Source organism: Gopherus evgoodei, unplaced genomic scaffold (genome assembly GCF_007399415.2).
Source record: "Gopherus evgoodei ecotype Sinaloan lineage unplaced genomic scaffold, rGopEvg1_v1.p scaffold_32_arrow_ctg1, whole genome shotgun sequence".
Taxonomy (NCBI): Eukaryota; Metazoa; Chordata; order Testudines; family Testudinidae; genus Gopherus; species Gopherus evgoodei.
This window is the reverse complement of record NW_022059994.1, coordinates 4,464,594-4,480,800: the sequence shown is the minus strand read 5'-3', so window position 1 is coordinate 4,480,800 and position 16,207 is coordinate 4,464,594. Positions and strand designations below refer to the sequence as shown.

The window sequence follows — 16,207 nt, the reverse complement described above, 5'->3', positions numbered from 1 at the left end:
CCATCCGTTGTTTTTTTTTAAATCAGCAAGTCAAGGCAGATGCCTGGGATCTTTTTATCTTCCCCGCCAGTTCTGAGATGCAGCCACCTCTCGGGTGGAAGGCAGCAGCTATTTAACTACCACTAAACAGTGAACCATGACAATTTAGGACAAGAAGGGACGGGGGAAGCCTCCTAAATCCAACGACACCCCCAGGATGAATTCCAGGGATGGCAATACATGTTTGCCTCAGCTGGGAGCAAGCCAGTACAATACAGTTAATCCAACCTCGCAAAAGAAGGAACCAGCCACATACAGTATTATCTGAAATTAGGGAGAGTAAAGGCGCCCCCTATTGAGCTCTTGCCCCACTCCCTGCGACACAGCGCCCCCTTGGGGTCAGCACTGACTGCCAGCGCACAGCGCCCCCTGCTGGAGGGAGGGGGAATGGCCAGCAGCGGGCCAGGGCTGTGCTGAGTCTCGGCTGGGGGAGGAGGGGGGACTCGAGGGGGCAGATCCTGGAGGAACGGGTGTGTGCCCCCCCTCTCCGCCCCATGCTGTGCGGCAGAGCCAGGCAGGCTGCAGAACTACATTTCCCAGAGGCCTTTGCTGCTGCTGCTGCTGCGTCCGCTGGGGGGGCTGGGCTTGGTAGGAAGAGGCTGCAGCTGCTGGTGTGTCCATGTGACTGAGGTCTGGGGCAAACGGGGGCGGGGGGATAAAAGGGGCTGGCAGGATACAGCCGAGAAGGGGATGGGGGGGATCTGGGGAGGGGGCTGGCAGGGGAAGCGATAGGGGTCTGGGGAAGGGGCTGGGAGGGGTACATAAGGGCTGGAGATGGAGGATTTTGGAGGAGGAGGTGGGGGTTTAACGAGGAGGTGGGGGATGTTCTATTGGGGGTGATCTATGGGGAGCAGGTGTAACCCTACAAGGGTGGGGGGCAAGGGGGCAGCAGGGCTCCATTCTGGTATGGGGTGGCTGTTGCCCCTCCTGGAAGAATAACAAAGCCTGGGAGTCCCCTGTTTTTTGGGGACATCCCGGCTCTGTGTGTGTGGTGAGGAGTAATTAGAAATGGGGTGGGGGATAGATTGTGAAAACGCCCCCACCCGGGGTAATTGCTGGGGGCAGCATGGAGCCAGCTGGGAGAGGGGCAGCTAACAGCCCCTTAGGGACTGGCTGCCCCTCACTCAAGTATTTTCCCTCATTCCAGACCCGCCGCCCACAGCGATGTCGGCCCAGGTGAAGGATAAAGAGGCTTTTCAAAGGCTCAGCTTCCTCTACCAGGTGAGGGTGGGGCCCCCTAGTGCTGGGAAACCCAGCAGGAATGGGGGTTACACCCCGACGTGCAGGGGTACTCAAATTGGGGGTTAGGACCCCTCAGGGGGTCACAAGGTTATTACATAGGGAGTCACAAGCTGTCGGCCTCCACCTCAAACCCCGCTTTGCATCCAGCATTTCTAATGGTGTTAAATACATCTAAAAGTGGTTTTCACTTATAAGGGGGATCACACTCAGAGGCTTGTTATGTGAAAGGGGTCACCAGTAAAAAAGTTTGAGAGCCACTGTCTAAGAGAGATCCTGGGAGGAATTCCCCCTAGCCCCAGGGCTGGGGGTCCCTGTGGGGCCTGGGGAGGTGGGATTTCTGGGGCTCCCCCCCAGGATTCCTGAACAGAGCATGGGCAAAGAGGGTTAGGGTGTCTTGTGTTGGGGGGGTGGGGTGGGGATTGGAGGAAGATGAGATTGGGGCACCTGGGAGGGAGGTGGGATTGGTAGGGCAAAGAGGTCATGTGGAGCTGGGGCGAGTGATATGGGACTGGGGGAGGTGAGAATTGGGGAGAGGGAAGACTGGTGGGGGAGATGGGGTTGGGGGAACAGTGAGACTGGGGGAGGGGAGATCAGTGGGGCTGGGTGTAACGACATGGGGTTGGGGGAGGAGGGATCAGTAGGGTGATGTGGGACTGGGGGAGATCAGAGGGGAGGGGAGAGTGACATGGGGCTCGAGGAAGGAGGGATTGGGGGTGACATGGAGCAGGGGGCGATGTGGGGCTGTTCCCCTCACTCTGCATCTCTTTTCCCCCTGCCCACCCCGCAGGCGGCTCACTGTGTCCTTGGCCAGAACCCCGAGAACCAGGAGCTGGCGCGATTCTACTGCCACACGCAGCGCAGCATCAGCCGCAGGCTCGTCCTGAGACAGTGAGTGTCGGGACACGGGGCCTTTCCCCTCTAGGGGACGCTGGCCCCATCTGGCCCCAGGGGGGCGGGGACTGAGACATGGGGCCTTTCCCATCTAGGGGGCGCCGGCTCCCATCTGGCCCCAGGGGGTGGGGACGGGGCCTGGGCTATGGCCATGGCCATGTGGCCTTTCTCCTCTAGAGGCCCATCTCCTCAGGCCCAGCCCCTGTCTGTGTTTTCCCCCCCCAGGGACCCGTCAGTGAAGAGAACCATCTGCAAATCCTGCTCCTCCCTCCTGGTCCCTGGCATCAGCTCCACGGTGCGCCAGAGAAGTGAGTGCTGCCCCCTAGTGGGGAGGGATCAGTACTGCTCTGGGTGGCTAGGAGCCTAGATTCCTGGGTTCTAGCCCCAGCTCTGGGAAGGGAGTGGGGTCTAGTGGTTAGAGCAGGAGGGACCTGGGAGTCGGGACCCTGAGAGGACAGTGGGGTCAGGTGGCACAGCCTCTCCCCATGCATGCCTGTCTGTGCCCAGTCCCTGACGCCCTGCTCCTCTCCCTCCCCCTCCCCCCAGGGTGCCGCGGCCGGCGCTGGTCAGTCGTACGGTGTCTCTGCTGCGGCCAGACTAAGCGCTTCCCAAGCAACCCTGCGTACAAGCTGTGGGCGGAGCAGCCTGAGGCCCTGCTGGAGAACCAGCCCCAAACTGGTGAGAGGGGGCAGCATCCAAAGGGTTAATGGGGGCGCTGTGGGGCTGGAGGGGAGGAATGGGGCATCTGGAGGCAGGGCTCAGCAGGGAGGATTGGGGAGGGGGGTTGGGGGTTGCTCTGTGTGGGGGGGGGCTGGATTGATCTTGGGGGGATTGGGAGGGATTGGTCAGAGAAGAGTATGGATTATGGGGGAGCCAGGATTTGTCGGGGGGGTGAAGCTCGCATCTGTTGTGGGGGGGGGGGATTGGAGGGAGGACGAGCTGGGGGGGGTTGGTCAGAGCTGGGATTGGTGCGGAGGAGGGGACTGGGATCTGTCCGTGGGGAGTTTGTTTTGGGGGGAGGGGAAGCTGGGCTCAGCCAGGAAGGGATTGAGTGGGGGAGGAGCTGGGGTTGTTCTGAGAGGGGTATGGATTGGCGGGGTGGGGACTGGGAGTGGTATGGGGAGAAGGTGGGATTGGACTGTGGGGGACTTTGAGGAGGGGAATCTGGGATCAACCAGGGAGGGGATCTGGGGGTGGGGGAGGGTCTGGGGTTGGCTGGGTGGGGTTTAGCCATGTAGGGGGGAATATCAGGATCAATGGGGAGAGGGGAGAATTTGAAGGCAGGGGAGCAGTGGGAATTTCCTGCATTTCCATCTCATCTCTTCCCCTCCAGACCAGAAACCTGCAGCCCCCCAGGGTCCCCTGAAGGAGCCATCAGCACAGAAGACTGAAACCCCCAGTGTGACCTCCAGTCTCCAGAGCCGCCCCACCCCGCGGGGGACTGCAGAAGCTGGGAGCCACATGGAGAAAGGGGGCCCAAGCAGGAGGTGACCCCTGGGGATGGCCGCAAGCAGGGGCCAGTGGCTTGGAGCCTGATCCCAGCCAGGGGTGGTAAGGAGAGGCCTGGGGCAGGTTTTAGGAGACTCCGTTCGTAAGAGAGGTACCAAGACTGATTCGTAAACAGGGAGGAAGAGGAACGACCCCCTCCAAACTATCCACTCCTGGGGCACTGGCTGGCTCAGGGGGTGGGGAATGGGATACGGGGCCTTTCCCCTCTGTGGGGCACCAGCTCCCACCTGGCCCCAGGTCAGGGGACTGGCTGGCTCAGTGGGGAAGAGAATGGGACACGGGGCCTTTCCCCACTAGAGAGTCCCAGCTCCGATCCAGCCCCAGGGCAGGGGACTGGCTGGCTCAGGGGGTGGGGAACAAGACAACGGCCTCTAGGGGGTGTCGGTTCTGATTTGGTGGGTTTTTTTTGGGACCCTTGTTTATTTATAAACATAAAATCAAATTGTATCTCCGTGTGTATTTTTAGAAGTACGTTTCCTATCTCAGGATCTTTTTTTGGCTTAAAACAAGCTGGTGAGAGGGCGGGACCCTAATGGACATTACCCCTCTAGGATTACGTGTAGGAGAAGGGGGCAGTTCAAGGGCAGAGGGACTATATGGTCCTAGCTAGATGTGGTGGGGGGTTGGTGGGAGAAACCCTCTACCGTTACCAGTGGGAATACTAGGGACTGGGACATCCCATGGGACACGTTTGCACCCCTGGCTGGTTGGCAGTGACACCTCTTGCTTGGCCCCAGTTCGCTTCCTGGTTTGGGCTGGCAGCTGGTTGGGGTGTTACCTGCGCAAAATTCTCTGTTACACACTCTAGGGCACCCACCTTTACTCAATTCCTAGGGCTCAAGGTGCAATCCTCTTAATTTAGGCACCTCCCCTTACCTGGTCCTAGGGCTCCAGGTGAAAGGCACCGAACTTTACCCCTGTGTGGGCTCTGGGCTCTACTCCTCTGTGGGCTCTGGGCTAACACCCTTTCCATGTGGACTCAGGGATTAATCTTTTGCAGGTTTACGGGGTCTTTTACCAGTGAAAGAGCCTTACACAGTAATATCCTACGTAACCTCTATTTCTTAACAGCTACCGAAAACCAGACTGCACACCCTACACATGCAGTGCTAACCACTCCCACCAAGACACATGAACTTTTCTTGATGGCCCGTCAGGACTAGGTCTGTGTGGGGGACTCCAGTTTCTGACTGATGTCACTGGCGGAGTGTTGAGGTCTGACAGCTCTGATCTTGGGGCTGGAGTTGGTTCCCCAAGAACTTTCTTTGGGACTCCAGTTTACGTAGTGAAACTCGAGCTCTGCTCTGCTTAGTTATATCTTAACCAATCAATATACTAAAATTTTACGAACCAATCCTAACAAAATTCTCTCACCCATCATACCCTACCCCCTTAATGAATTTACACCTAGCAAAATTAATTATGTAACAGACAGAAATAATCTAAAGAACCAGACAGAGCTCATGCAGACAAACAGTAGGGAAGTGGGGATCATAAAGACAAAGAGATAAAGAAATGAGGATTTCACACCACAGCTATTGATAAGTGGTTTCTTGCCAAACAGGATGCCATCAAAGAAAGTTTTCTTTAACCATTGTAAGAGCTGTTTCTTTATCTGGCAATAGTAGATGCCGTTAGAACGGGGTCTCCTTAGCAGCCTGATGTTACATCGTTTTAATGTAATTTAGATGGAATGTGAGGATGTGACTTCCTGCTTCTCCGCTGCTTGTTTAATCTGCCTGCAAATGAAGGCTTCAGGCCTTGCAATATGGCTTATCTTTATCCTTCCAGGGCTTTTCTCCTTAGGCAGGGCTGGGGTCCTCTCGTGCTGGCGCTGCAGGCGGGAAGCTGAAAGAATAGAGACGGTGGGGGCAGAGGGCAGAAAGCAACAGAGCAAGGGAAGAGAAGAGAAAACCATACAGGAGCTTATGTGGCTTTGTGGTGCTGGATGTTTTAGTAACCCTAATACTCGGCTCCCTCTGGGGATGAAAATCCCTTCATCTGTTTTGCTGCCGGGGTCCTGGAAGCTGAGATAAGGGGAGCTGGCCAGGTGGGGGTGGATATATGAGCTGGGGGACGAGAATGATTCTTTTATTTTTTTCGAAGTCTCTTTTTTAAGCAGCCCCCCCAAAAGGGGACGGGGAGCAGAAGGTCAGGGAGCTGCTGCTCTGGGCACACTTGGGGCAGCTTTCCCCCCTTTCGGAGTGATGGGCTCAGCTCTCTGCCTGCCCCAGCATGTAGCTGAAATGTGTTGTGGGGAGCTCAGCAGAGCCCGCGGGATCCTGTATTGAACAGAGCTGAACAGACTCCTGGATGACGGGCGGGGCGCCCTGCTGGCACCTTGAGAGGGCGGAGCTAGGTTGGTGGGTGGGGCTCAATTTGTGGGCAGGGCTAATGAACATCTTTGCCTACCTTGTCTTTTTCCATTTCAAGCCCAAGACAAGGCTAGAACCCTGACCCCTCAAGTATAAAATGTCCTGTCCTGTCCCGTCCCACCAAAGGGGGCTTCCCTTCTGGCACCACCAAAATCCAGCTGCGGGTTGAACTGGCGATGGGATTCCCCCTTCACCTCCTGTTACCCCGCGCCCTAGAGCCAGCTGCATCTCAGCCGTGGCGAGCGAGCCCAAGGCAGCTGTGCTGTGTGCCTGGGCCCCAGCTGCCCCACCCCAGAGGTGTCGTACTGGGTCTCTGAGCCCATGGACCTTGCCCCAGGATCCTTCCAGCCACCTTGAACCTGGGCCCTGTGTGTGCACGGCCCAGCAAGCTTGCTGCTGCCAGGGTAAATAAACTTAAGTGGCTGCGCCCTGGCTGGTGCTCTCAGCGCCGGAGACGAGAGCTGCTTGGCTTCAGCATCAGCAGATCGCCCCTCGCGCTGAGCTGGGAGCTGCAGTAGGAGCCACAGAGCCGTGCCTGCAGCAGGTGAGTCTGTGTAGCTGAGGTGGGTCTCTCGGGCTCCATGATGGGCACAGAGTGGTCAAGGGGTGACTGGTGTCAGGGGAACTTGGCTGGTAGATTCCCAGCTAATACCCCTTCCACAGACCCCACGCTGAGAGCTGGGGATGAAACCCAGGAGTTCTGACGTTCAGCCCCCCTTGTCTCTGGCCTCCCAGACCCCACTCCCTTCCCTGAGCTGGGGAGAGAACCCAGGAGTCCTGACTTCCAGCCCCCCCCCCCAACATTTAGACCCCACTGCCCTCACCATGCTGGGGAGAACCCAGGAGTCCTGACTCCCAGCCCCCTCTGTTCTAACCCATTAGACCTCACTCCCCCACCCCAAGCTGGGGCTAGAACCCAGGAGTCCTATCAATCCGGACTCCTGGGTTCTCTCCCCAGCTTTGTGAGGGGAGTGGGGTATAGTGGATTACCATGGGGGGGAAGAGCCGGGACACCTGGGTTCTCTCTCCAGCTCTAGGAGGGGGCATGTGGATTTTTGTCGCAGCCTTTCAGCATTTCCCCCTGGCATTAAGGGGCCTCTTGTTGCAGAGGGAAATGGGCAAAGGGCAAAGCGCAGTGATACAGCTCTGAGAGCTCAGCAGAGAGCTGGAGCCCGGGGCAGGGTGGAGGTGACTGAGCAGAGATTGTTTACCGAAGGGGGGCCAGGCTTTCTGCTCACATGGGGGTTTAAATAGGTTGGACTGCAGCAGAGCAACTCCCCCAGCAGGGGAAGGGCCCCATATCCCCCCCATTCCCCATGCCAGCCACCCCCCTCCCCCGTGACCTGGGGTTGGATTGGAACCAGTGCCCCCTAGAGGGGAAAGGTGCGAGTTCCTTGTAACTCCCTCTGGGGTGGGGGTTCCCTTCCAGCTGCCGTGATGCTGGGACTCCTCCCTGCGCTCCCCGGCCTGCTCCTCCTCTCCCTGCTGTGCCCTGGCTCTAGCTCCGATGACGACGGCACCGTGGTGCTCACCACCAGCGGCCCCATCTGGGGCAAGCACCTCCAGGCCGGCTCTGGCACAGTGACGGCCTTCCTGGGCATCCCCTACGCCGAACCCCCCGTGGGGGCCTTGCGCTTCCAGAAGCCACTTCCCCACCAGCCCTGGAGTGAAGTCCTGGAGACCACCAGGTTCGGCAAGCCCTGCCACCAGGCTCCATTTCCTAGTCACCCTGATGCCTATATGTGGATGCCCAAAATGCCGCAGTCCAAGGACTGCCTCTTCCTCAACGTCTGGGTGCCCCATCCCCTGCGCCGGCCCCCATCCTTGTCTGGATCCATTGCAGGGAGTTCTTTGGAGGTGCAGCCTCCGTGGAGCTCCAAGATGGGCACTTCTTAGCTGCCACGGAGAACATGATCATGGCCTCCATGAACTACTGGCTGGGGGCACTGGGCTTCCTGTCCCTGCCCCCTGCTGCCCCGGGGAATGCCGGGCTGTGGGACCAGCGCCTGGCGCAGCGCTGGCTGCAGGACAACGCAGCCGCCTTCAGAGGGGACCCGGCCCGTTTGTTGCTTTTTGGCCAGAGCGCTGGGGCCGCCTCGGTCGGCTTCCACCTTCTCTCGCTGGGGAGCCTCTTCACCCGCACCACGCTGCAGAGTGGTGCCCCCACCTCTCCCTGGGCCTGGTTTAGCCAAGAAGTAGCCAAGAAGATAGGCTGGGCACTGTGACTAAGGCTGCACTGATTTCAATGACACCGCCCTGGTGGGCTGCCTGCAGGGGAAGGAGCTGGGAGATGTTGGGACACGCATTATGTCCATGTCTGTGTCCATGCCAACCGGCGATGGGAATTTCCTCCCCGATGAGCCACCAAGACTCCTGGAGGTGGGGCACAGCCAGCCTATACCCCTCCTGGCTGGCGTCACGGCCAACGAAGGCTCCTACATCATCGGTGCCCTTAACTTCACCAAGGTGAATGCTAGCCACATGAGCTGGGAGGAGCTGCTGGAGGGCTGAGGGTGACAATGCTGGGGCTGCCATGGGAGGGCATCCAGGCAGTGGCCTAGCAGTACAGCCAAGAGGGGCAGGGCCCGGCTTGGCACCAACGCACCATGCCTCATGTCATCAGTGACTATCATGGGGTGTGCCCCCTAGCCAAGACAGCTGGGCAGATGGCGGAGGCTGGCAGTCCCGTGTGTGTCTACACCTTCACCCACCGCCCCGGTGGCTTGTCTTCCCCCAAGTGGACGGCAGTGCCACATGCCTCCGAGATGCCCTACTTGTTCAGGACCCTGGCATCCGTGGGGAGAGCCAATCACCCGCACACGGAGGACGAAATGGCGCTGAGCCGCAGAGTGATGCGCTACTGGGCAGAGTTTGCCAGGAGTAGATAAGGGAACTCCTAGGAAGTTGCAACCCTGAGTGCCAGCCAGCCTGGATCTACCTGCACTTTTAGCTTTGCTCCACAAACCTGCATTCAAATTTGGTGCCCCCAAGGCAGGCAGAATCCAATCCTACCAATAGTAGAATCCATTATTACTAGATGATGACCTTCCTGTTTGTTTATTTTCCCCCAGCAGCTACCACACTACATAATACAAAACTCCCTCTCTGAAACCTGATAATACCTTGGTCCTGACTAGCCAACCTGGGCCCATTGACTCCAAGGTTAGGGTGAGCCATGCTTCCCAATTACTAACATCCACCAGCTCTAAGCCTTTCCACCTCGTTCATGTCCCTGGAGTCACACAGCCAATGCGAGACAGATTGTGAGTGTGGAAGCTGGGGAAAGCCCTGATTGGTGCAGCTGGGGGGGTACTACATGACACTTGGGATATCTATGCAAATTACACCTGCCAGCTGGTCCTGAGCCCCTCCCACTTCCCCATCAGAGCTGAATATAGCAGATCAACCTGGCAGCTGGCATGGCAGCAGCCACCATTTCCCCACTTTGCCACCAGAGGGCAGCCTGCGTCTTCAGCCCCTGAAGAACAACATGGCGGGGTGGCCATTTTGGAAGAGGGTGAAACTGGGTCGTTTGGCTCTTGATCCTTCCTAGCTCCTGGGAAGCCTCAGTGAGACCTGGCTGGAGGTTGTGGGTGGCTGGGTATGTCCGTGTTCCTCTCTGCTGCCACCTGCTGGAGTGAAGGACACCTGGTCAGGGTATGCTCCTGTCTGCCCCCTTGTGGCTGGAATTCATTCCCTCCCCCCTATGTTGACCATAGCTGCATTTGCCCCCAGGAACCCCACAGGGCAGGAGGCAGCAGGGAGCAGTGGCCACATTACAATGCCACAGATAAGAAATTTTTTCCATATTGGAACGGAGCCACCTCAGGTGGAGGGGACGTCACCCGCCCGGCTCTGTGGATTCTTGACACCATTGGTCCTAGATTATCAGCAGCTCATGGGTGAGTATCACGATTTGGGGCGCAATCCGGAGACGTGTCACCCAGTAACCCTTAGTGCGTGAGCTAGCCAGTCCCCCCCAGCCTGGGGATGGTTTGGAGCTGGTGCCCACCAGAGGGAAAAGGATTCCATAATTTGCACCCATCAGCCAGTTCCTGCTTTCCATAGAGATGAGGGCTATTCTGGCCTCCAGGCAAAACCTGTGGGGAGCCCTCCCATCCGTGGGCCTCTGGAATTCACATACTCAGGTTGCTGCCTGACTCTAGGCCCGGATTTTTAGTGATGGGCCAGTAACCCCCATACCTCTCTCTTAGCCCAGCCCAAAGGAATCTCTGAACCTGCAGGAGAGACAAAACGTCCGGCGGACTGAGCACCATGGAGAAACACAGGATCTTCAGCAGGAAAAGCCAAGACCCCCTCTGCCACCTCAGCTATGGGACTGGGAGTTAGGCACAGATGCTCATGGGTAGTTAGGTGCCGAATGGGAGTTCACTGCCTATATAGCTTTGAGGATCTTGGCCTAACTCTCCCAGCTGGACGTTGGTAGCATTTTTGTAATGCAGACTGGCCACTAGATGGAGACACACTCTGGCACAATTCGGCACACTCATCCGGCTTCCTAGCAGCCCTACAGTGAGACCTTTATGTGCAGTATATATATAGGCCACTAGATGTCACTGTGGAGGGGGAGCGCTCCCCTGGTCAACAGTGGAGACAAAGGAGGGTTGCGATTGCATTTTCAAATCCCTGTTTGCCAGTGCATCAATAGCCAAAGTTAGTTGGCTCAAAGCTGCTTTACCAGTGCATTACCAGCATTAGCGCCCAACACTGATCTAATTTTCTTTTTCGCAAGCGAGGCTCATTACAGGTTTTAATCAAAACAAATCCAAGCAGAATTTAAGGGGTCAGCCCAATGGCCCAACTAGCCCAGTATCCTGTCTTCTGACAGTGGCTGGCACCAGATGTTTCCGAAGCACTGACAGAAGAGGGCAATTATTTAGTGATCCATCCCCTGTTGTCCAGTCCCACTATCTGGCAGTCAGAGGTTTAGGGGCACCCAGATCGTGGGGTTATGTCCTTGACCATCTTGGCAAGTAGCCATTGATGGACCAATCCTCCATGAACTTATCTAATTATTTAAAAACCCAATTATACTTCTGGCCTTCACAACATCCTCTGGCAAGGAGTTCCACAGGTTGACTGTGTGTTGTGTGAAGAAATACTTCCTTTTGTTTGTTTTAAACCTGATGCCTATTAATTTCATTGGATGATTCCTGGTTCTTGTGTCATGTAACAGAGTAAATCATTCCTTAGTCACTTTCCCCGCACAGTTTAAGATTTTATAGACGGCCCTCATACCCTTCCTCCCTTGTCTCTGGCAAAGCTGAACAGTCCGTGTCTTTAGAAATCTCTCTTCTTATGGAGGCCATTCCACACCCCTCATCATTTTTGTCGTCTTTCTCTGTACTTTTCTAGTTCTCATATCTTTTTGGAAATGGGGTGACCAGAACTGCACACAGTAGTCAAGCTTTGAGTGTACCATAGATTTATAGAGCAGCATTATATTTTTTGTTTTATTAGCTGCCCCTTTCCTAACGATTCCAAATATTCTGTTAGCTTTCTTAAACGGCTACCACACACTGAGCAGATGGTTTCAGAAACCTCTCTACAATAACTCTAGGATCTCTTTCTTGAGGGATAACAGCTAATTTAGACCTTCTCATGGTAGCTATAGAGTTAGGAATGATTTTCAGTATTTTTTATTTTTAGACTGTTTTTCCACTGTATATGGGGCAAGGAGCCAGGGGGCCACAGCTGGGACTGGAGCTCTGGCCGGGGCCAGAGCTGCAGCTGAGGGCAGAGTGAGACTAGGTGGTGCTGCCTCCCTGGGGCCTCCCTGGCCTAGACCCACCGTGCCCACCACACATTCCTCCATGCCCCCCACGGGGGCATGCCCCACAGTTTGGGGACCACTGCACTAGACCCGACTCCCCTAGAGGCAAGGATAGAAACCAGCCCCACCCCATTCTATCTGACTATATTGTCCCAAGGCTCTCCAGCTGGGTAGAACTGTACAACCCCAGAACAAGTTTATTAATCGCAGCGAATCAGTGAACGTGGGCAGGTTTCACACTGGGAGCGTCAGTGGAGGAAGAGTGGACGGAAGGGGGGGAGATCAGGAGGAGGAAGGACAGATGAAGGAGGCAGAGAAGATAGATGAATGAAGAGAAGGATGACGGGTGGGAAGAAAGGAGAGAGGAAGGCAGAAGGGAAGGAGGTGGAGGGAGGATGGGTAGAGAGGGATGGGGAACAGGCAGGGATGGAGGAGGGTGGCAGGCCGGACTCAGTGCCCTCCCTCGCCAGGGGGAAGCGGGGCCCACTTGTTGCAGAAGGAGGCATGGAAGCAGCAGGTGACATTGATGTGGTACTCAGGGACCATCAGCTCCTTCACCATCCCGCAGTGGCTGGGATTCATGATGCAGCCCTGGAGGAGGAACTGCACCTCACGTCTTGCAGGGGGATGACAGAGAGGCAGAGCTCAGAACCATGTCATTCGAACACACCACCTCAAAAGCACGGATGGGATCAGAAACAGGCCATCTCGACCCCAGGCTGCTTAGCTGTTTCTTCACCAGCCAAAAGCTCCCCTGGCTCATGGGATGTTGATACAGCCAGGACTCCTGGGTTCTTTTCCCAGATCTAGGAGGGAAGTGGTAGTCAAATGGTTAGAGCAGGTGGGGACTGGGCATCCGGACTCCTGGGTTCTATCCCCAGCTCTGGGAAGAGAGTGGGGTCTGGTGGGTTAGAGCTTGGTGGGGTGGTGGGAGTGGGAGGGGGCTGGGAGCCCACATTGCAGTTCTGATCCTGACCACAAGGGGTCAGGCCAGAGCCCAGCAGCAGCTTGCCCAGAAAGGAGTAAGGATCAGTACTGGTGGGGGCATTTGGGACAGGGAGAACCCCACCTCCCCATTCACTATAGCTGATGTTGACAGGCATGCATGGATGCCCAGCCTTAGGGGTGCACTCAGAAACTCCGGGGAGGCAACCGATGTAGGGCTCCTCCAGGGCGCATTCTCTGCAACGCAGATTGCTGGCTGCAGGGGGTGAGCAAGGGGAGACGCAGTGAGAGATGGGCACAAACACCCCCCAACCACCATCCCTGCAGGGGCGGCTCTAGGTATTTTGCCACCCCAAGCACAGCAGGCAGGCTGCCTTCGGCAGCTTGCCTGTGGGAGGTCCCCGGTCCGGTGGATTTGGCGGCAGCCTGAAGGTCCGCTGAAGCCGTGGGACCAGTGGAACCTCCGCAGGCAACCTGCCTGCTGCCCTCGCAGCGACTGGCAGAGCACGCCCAATGGCTTGCCACCCCAGGCACCCGCTTGGCGTGCTGGTGCCTGGAGCTGTCCCTGATCCCTGCAGGCAGCCAACCCTAACCCCTAGAGCCCACTTCCCTCCCCAAGCCAGGGATAGAACCCAGGAGTCCTGGCTCCCAGCCCCTCCCCCCCATCATTATACTTTGCAGAGTGACACCACTTTTCCCCCCCTGAGGTTCTGTCAGTTTGACTGGGTTACCCCAGATGTCTCCATGGCCGAGCAGAGATCTGGCGGGTTGCTGACCCGAGACGTAGCAGGGGAGTAGCCCATGCATGGCTGAGAAGACCCAGGGCTGTGATTCATTCTCTTTCAGCAGCACTGTGGGGGTTGCTCACTCTGGGTTGACTCAAGCCCCTGGCAAAAGCTGCCTGCGTTGAGGACCCTGGCATGGCAGGCAGAGACCGGCGATCCCCATCCACACCCGAGTCCTCCAAGGAGGGCTCCCCCTCCACCAGGGAAATCAATTGAAACGGCTGTTTCCAGGGCAGCTGGACGTGTGCATGTGAGTTGGCTCATTAGAGGGACACAGACACCACACCAAGGGGCTGATTTCAGCATCTTCAACACTCATTTGTCCAGAGGAAGGGGGCTGGGAGCCAGGACTCCTGCTATTGTTGGCTCTGGGAGGGGAGTGGGGTCTAGCGGTTAGAGTGGGGGAGGCTGGGTGTCAGGACTCCTGGGTTCTATCGTTGGTGCTCAGGCCTGTGTCACCCCAGAGTGGAGTTCCCCCGAGCTCCCTAATGGCACTTACCTTCCAGCGCGAGGCAAAACAGGGTGGAAGGTGGGAGGAGCAGATCCCAGGCCATGCTGGGCTCCTCTGGGTCAGGCAGGCAGTGGGAGCACAGAGCTTTGGCTTGTTTTATCCTCCTGTGCCGGTGACCAGTGGTGCAGGGAGAATCGCCCAAGGCGGCTAGAGGGGCAGAGCAGACCCATTTTGAAGTAACCGCCCACACCGAGAATAGTCCCTGCAGGGAGGTGACTAGTCTCCAGAAATAGATTCTGCAGGGCAAGGGGGGGGGCGTGCTCGGTGCCAGAACTCCTGGATTCTATCCACAGCTCCTGGAGGGGGTGAGGCCTAGTGGGTTAGAGCTTTGGATGGGCCACGGTCTGGATTTTACATTTCATCTCTAGCGCAGTGGGCCCCTACACCGCACTGGAGTATTGGGGTCAACACTGACTGTGTGGGGAAAACAGTCCCTTCTGAGCCCCCACCCTGCAACACAGCACCTCCTAGTGCCACACTGGGGTCAGCATTCGTTGAACTGCCTCCCCCATATTCGCAAACAGCCTCTCACGCCGATCAAACTGATCCCATTAACTGTGAGATCAAAGTGTTTGTCCTTATTAGCACGGGTCATCAGGATCCATCCCACCTCCGGCCAGGGTAGAGTCCTGGCTCCCAGCCTCCCCTGCTCTAACCTACTAGGCCCCATGCCCCTCCCAGAGTAAGGGATAGAACCCAGGAGTCCTGAGTACAGCTGACTGGAATTTCCACATCTAAACCTCTTTCCATCACAAAATGCTGCCTCTCTGAAAGAGACACTTCCACAGAACCCTCCTGGTTTTGTTACCACTTGTTAGCAGAGAGAGAGAGAGAGAGACCTGCACACCTGATTGAGAGCAAAGATTTGAAGCTGGGTCATCCACATCGCAGCCATGTGCCCTACTGAACTTCCTCAAGAACCGAGGCCCATCACAAACTTCCACCCGTTTCTCCCTACAAGCACGGTCCAGTTCTTCAGCTGGGCCTTCTCTAGCAAACACACAGCAGCAGGTAGATCTGAAGTTGCTACTGAAACAAGACGCTCCCCAGCATCCGTCTTCCTCTGGGTAGAGGACAAGAGACCAAACCCCACGTGATGGATGCGTAGACACCTGGCTTAAATGCACTACTTGGAGATGCTCAGATACTACAGTGATGAGGATGGTATCAAAACTTGTGCAGACTCGAACCACTTGGTTCTCTTGGTGTGGGGCTGGCTCTTCCTGTCTGGTTCTGAGCACGAATTCCAGGGTGAATCTGAATCAGCTTCCTCCCGAAAGCTTCATGGAAACAGACCTTTCGCTCCAATTTCAACCATAACCCTAATTAAAATGCCAATGAGGCTTGTTCCATACCAGCTGTTTCCCTTTGCTCACCAGCAGGCGGTAGCAGAGTATGCCCTCTGCTACAAAGCCCTATCCCATCTGGGGTTCTCAAGTAGTCGCTGACCAGCATCAATCCTGATTCCCAGCACCCCCTAGCTCTAACTGCTAGACCAATGTTCCCACTAATTTTTTCCATCCGTGTGCGGAATGTATTTTGTTATGTGCACAATATCGAGGCAGTGTGTGGATGTGCACCACCAGCAGAAACCAAAAAACGAGATACAATATATAAGTTACCATAGAGATAACTGATCCTGCCAGGACAGGTCAGGCATTTGTACTCACTACTCAAAGAATTAAATTTAAGCGTAAGAGAAATAAAAATTATGAAATGCACAGACCAGTCAAAAAAATAAAAAATACACTTTGAAAGAAGTAAAACCACTACAAATGTGTGTTGGGAGGTGAGTGTGACAGACTGTGTGTGTGTGTGTGTGTGTGTGTGTGTGTGTGTGTGTGTGTGAGAGAGAGAGAGAGAGAGATGTGTGATACCCCTTTAAGTACGCTGCCCTTTTAAGTAAATCAGCTATTTAGACACAGCAGCAGCTGCCAGCACCGGGTGTCCCTCAGTCCCATCCCATCCTCCTGCTCTTGAGATGGGGTACAGGGGCAGGGGGACATTCTGACATCTGCACCCCTCTCCCCTTCCCCACTCTGCACAGCAAGTGGGAGGCTCCCGGGAGCAGCTCCAAGGCAGAGCTCAGGAGCATCACACAGCAGTGAACTGCATG

At 56.2% G+C, this 16,207-nt stretch overlaps 1 protein-coding gene, 1 long non-coding RNA gene and 1 pseudogene across 4 annotated transcripts; 2 read left to right on the top strand and 1 right to left on the bottom strand.

Moving 5' to 3' along the window:
* The first annotated feature begins 497 nt into the window (after positions 1-497).
* On the top strand, positions 498-4,128 carry RPP21 (ribonuclease P/MRP subunit p21). 3 transcript variants are annotated; one of them, XM_030543988.1, is made up of 7 exons: positions 498-650; positions 1,187-1,260; positions 2,069-2,169; positions 2,398-2,480; positions 2,719-2,850; positions 3,506-3,918; positions 4,006-4,128. In XM_030543988.1, exons 2-6 carry the CDS (start codon positions 1,204-1,206, stop codon positions 3,661-3,663), a joined length of 531 nt encoding a protein of 176 aa, XP_030399848.1. In that variant the 5' UTR covers positions 498-650; positions 1,187-1,203; the 3' UTR covers positions 3,664-3,918; positions 4,006-4,128. The 3 variants fall into 3 exon arrangements, with proteins under 3 accessions (XP_030399848.1, XP_030399850.1, XP_030399847.1); XM_030543990.1 differs by having other exon boundaries at positions 631-669; XM_030543987.1 differs by lacking the exon at positions 498-650 and having other exon boundaries at positions 915-1,260.
* Positions 4,129-6,535: 2,407 nt separating this feature from the next.
* On the top strand, positions 6,536-8,954 carry LOC115640793 (annotated as a pseudogene).
* On the bottom strand, positions 8,313-15,698 carry LOC115640947. Its single transcript, XR_003997976.1, has 3 exons — positions 14,080-15,698; positions 12,524-12,656; positions 8,313-9,685 (listed from the first exon to the last, which is right to left on the bottom strand). It is a non-coding gene; the product is annotated as an uncharacterized LOC115640947 (long non-coding RNA).
* Between the last annotated feature and the right edge of the window lie 509 nt (positions 15,699-16,207).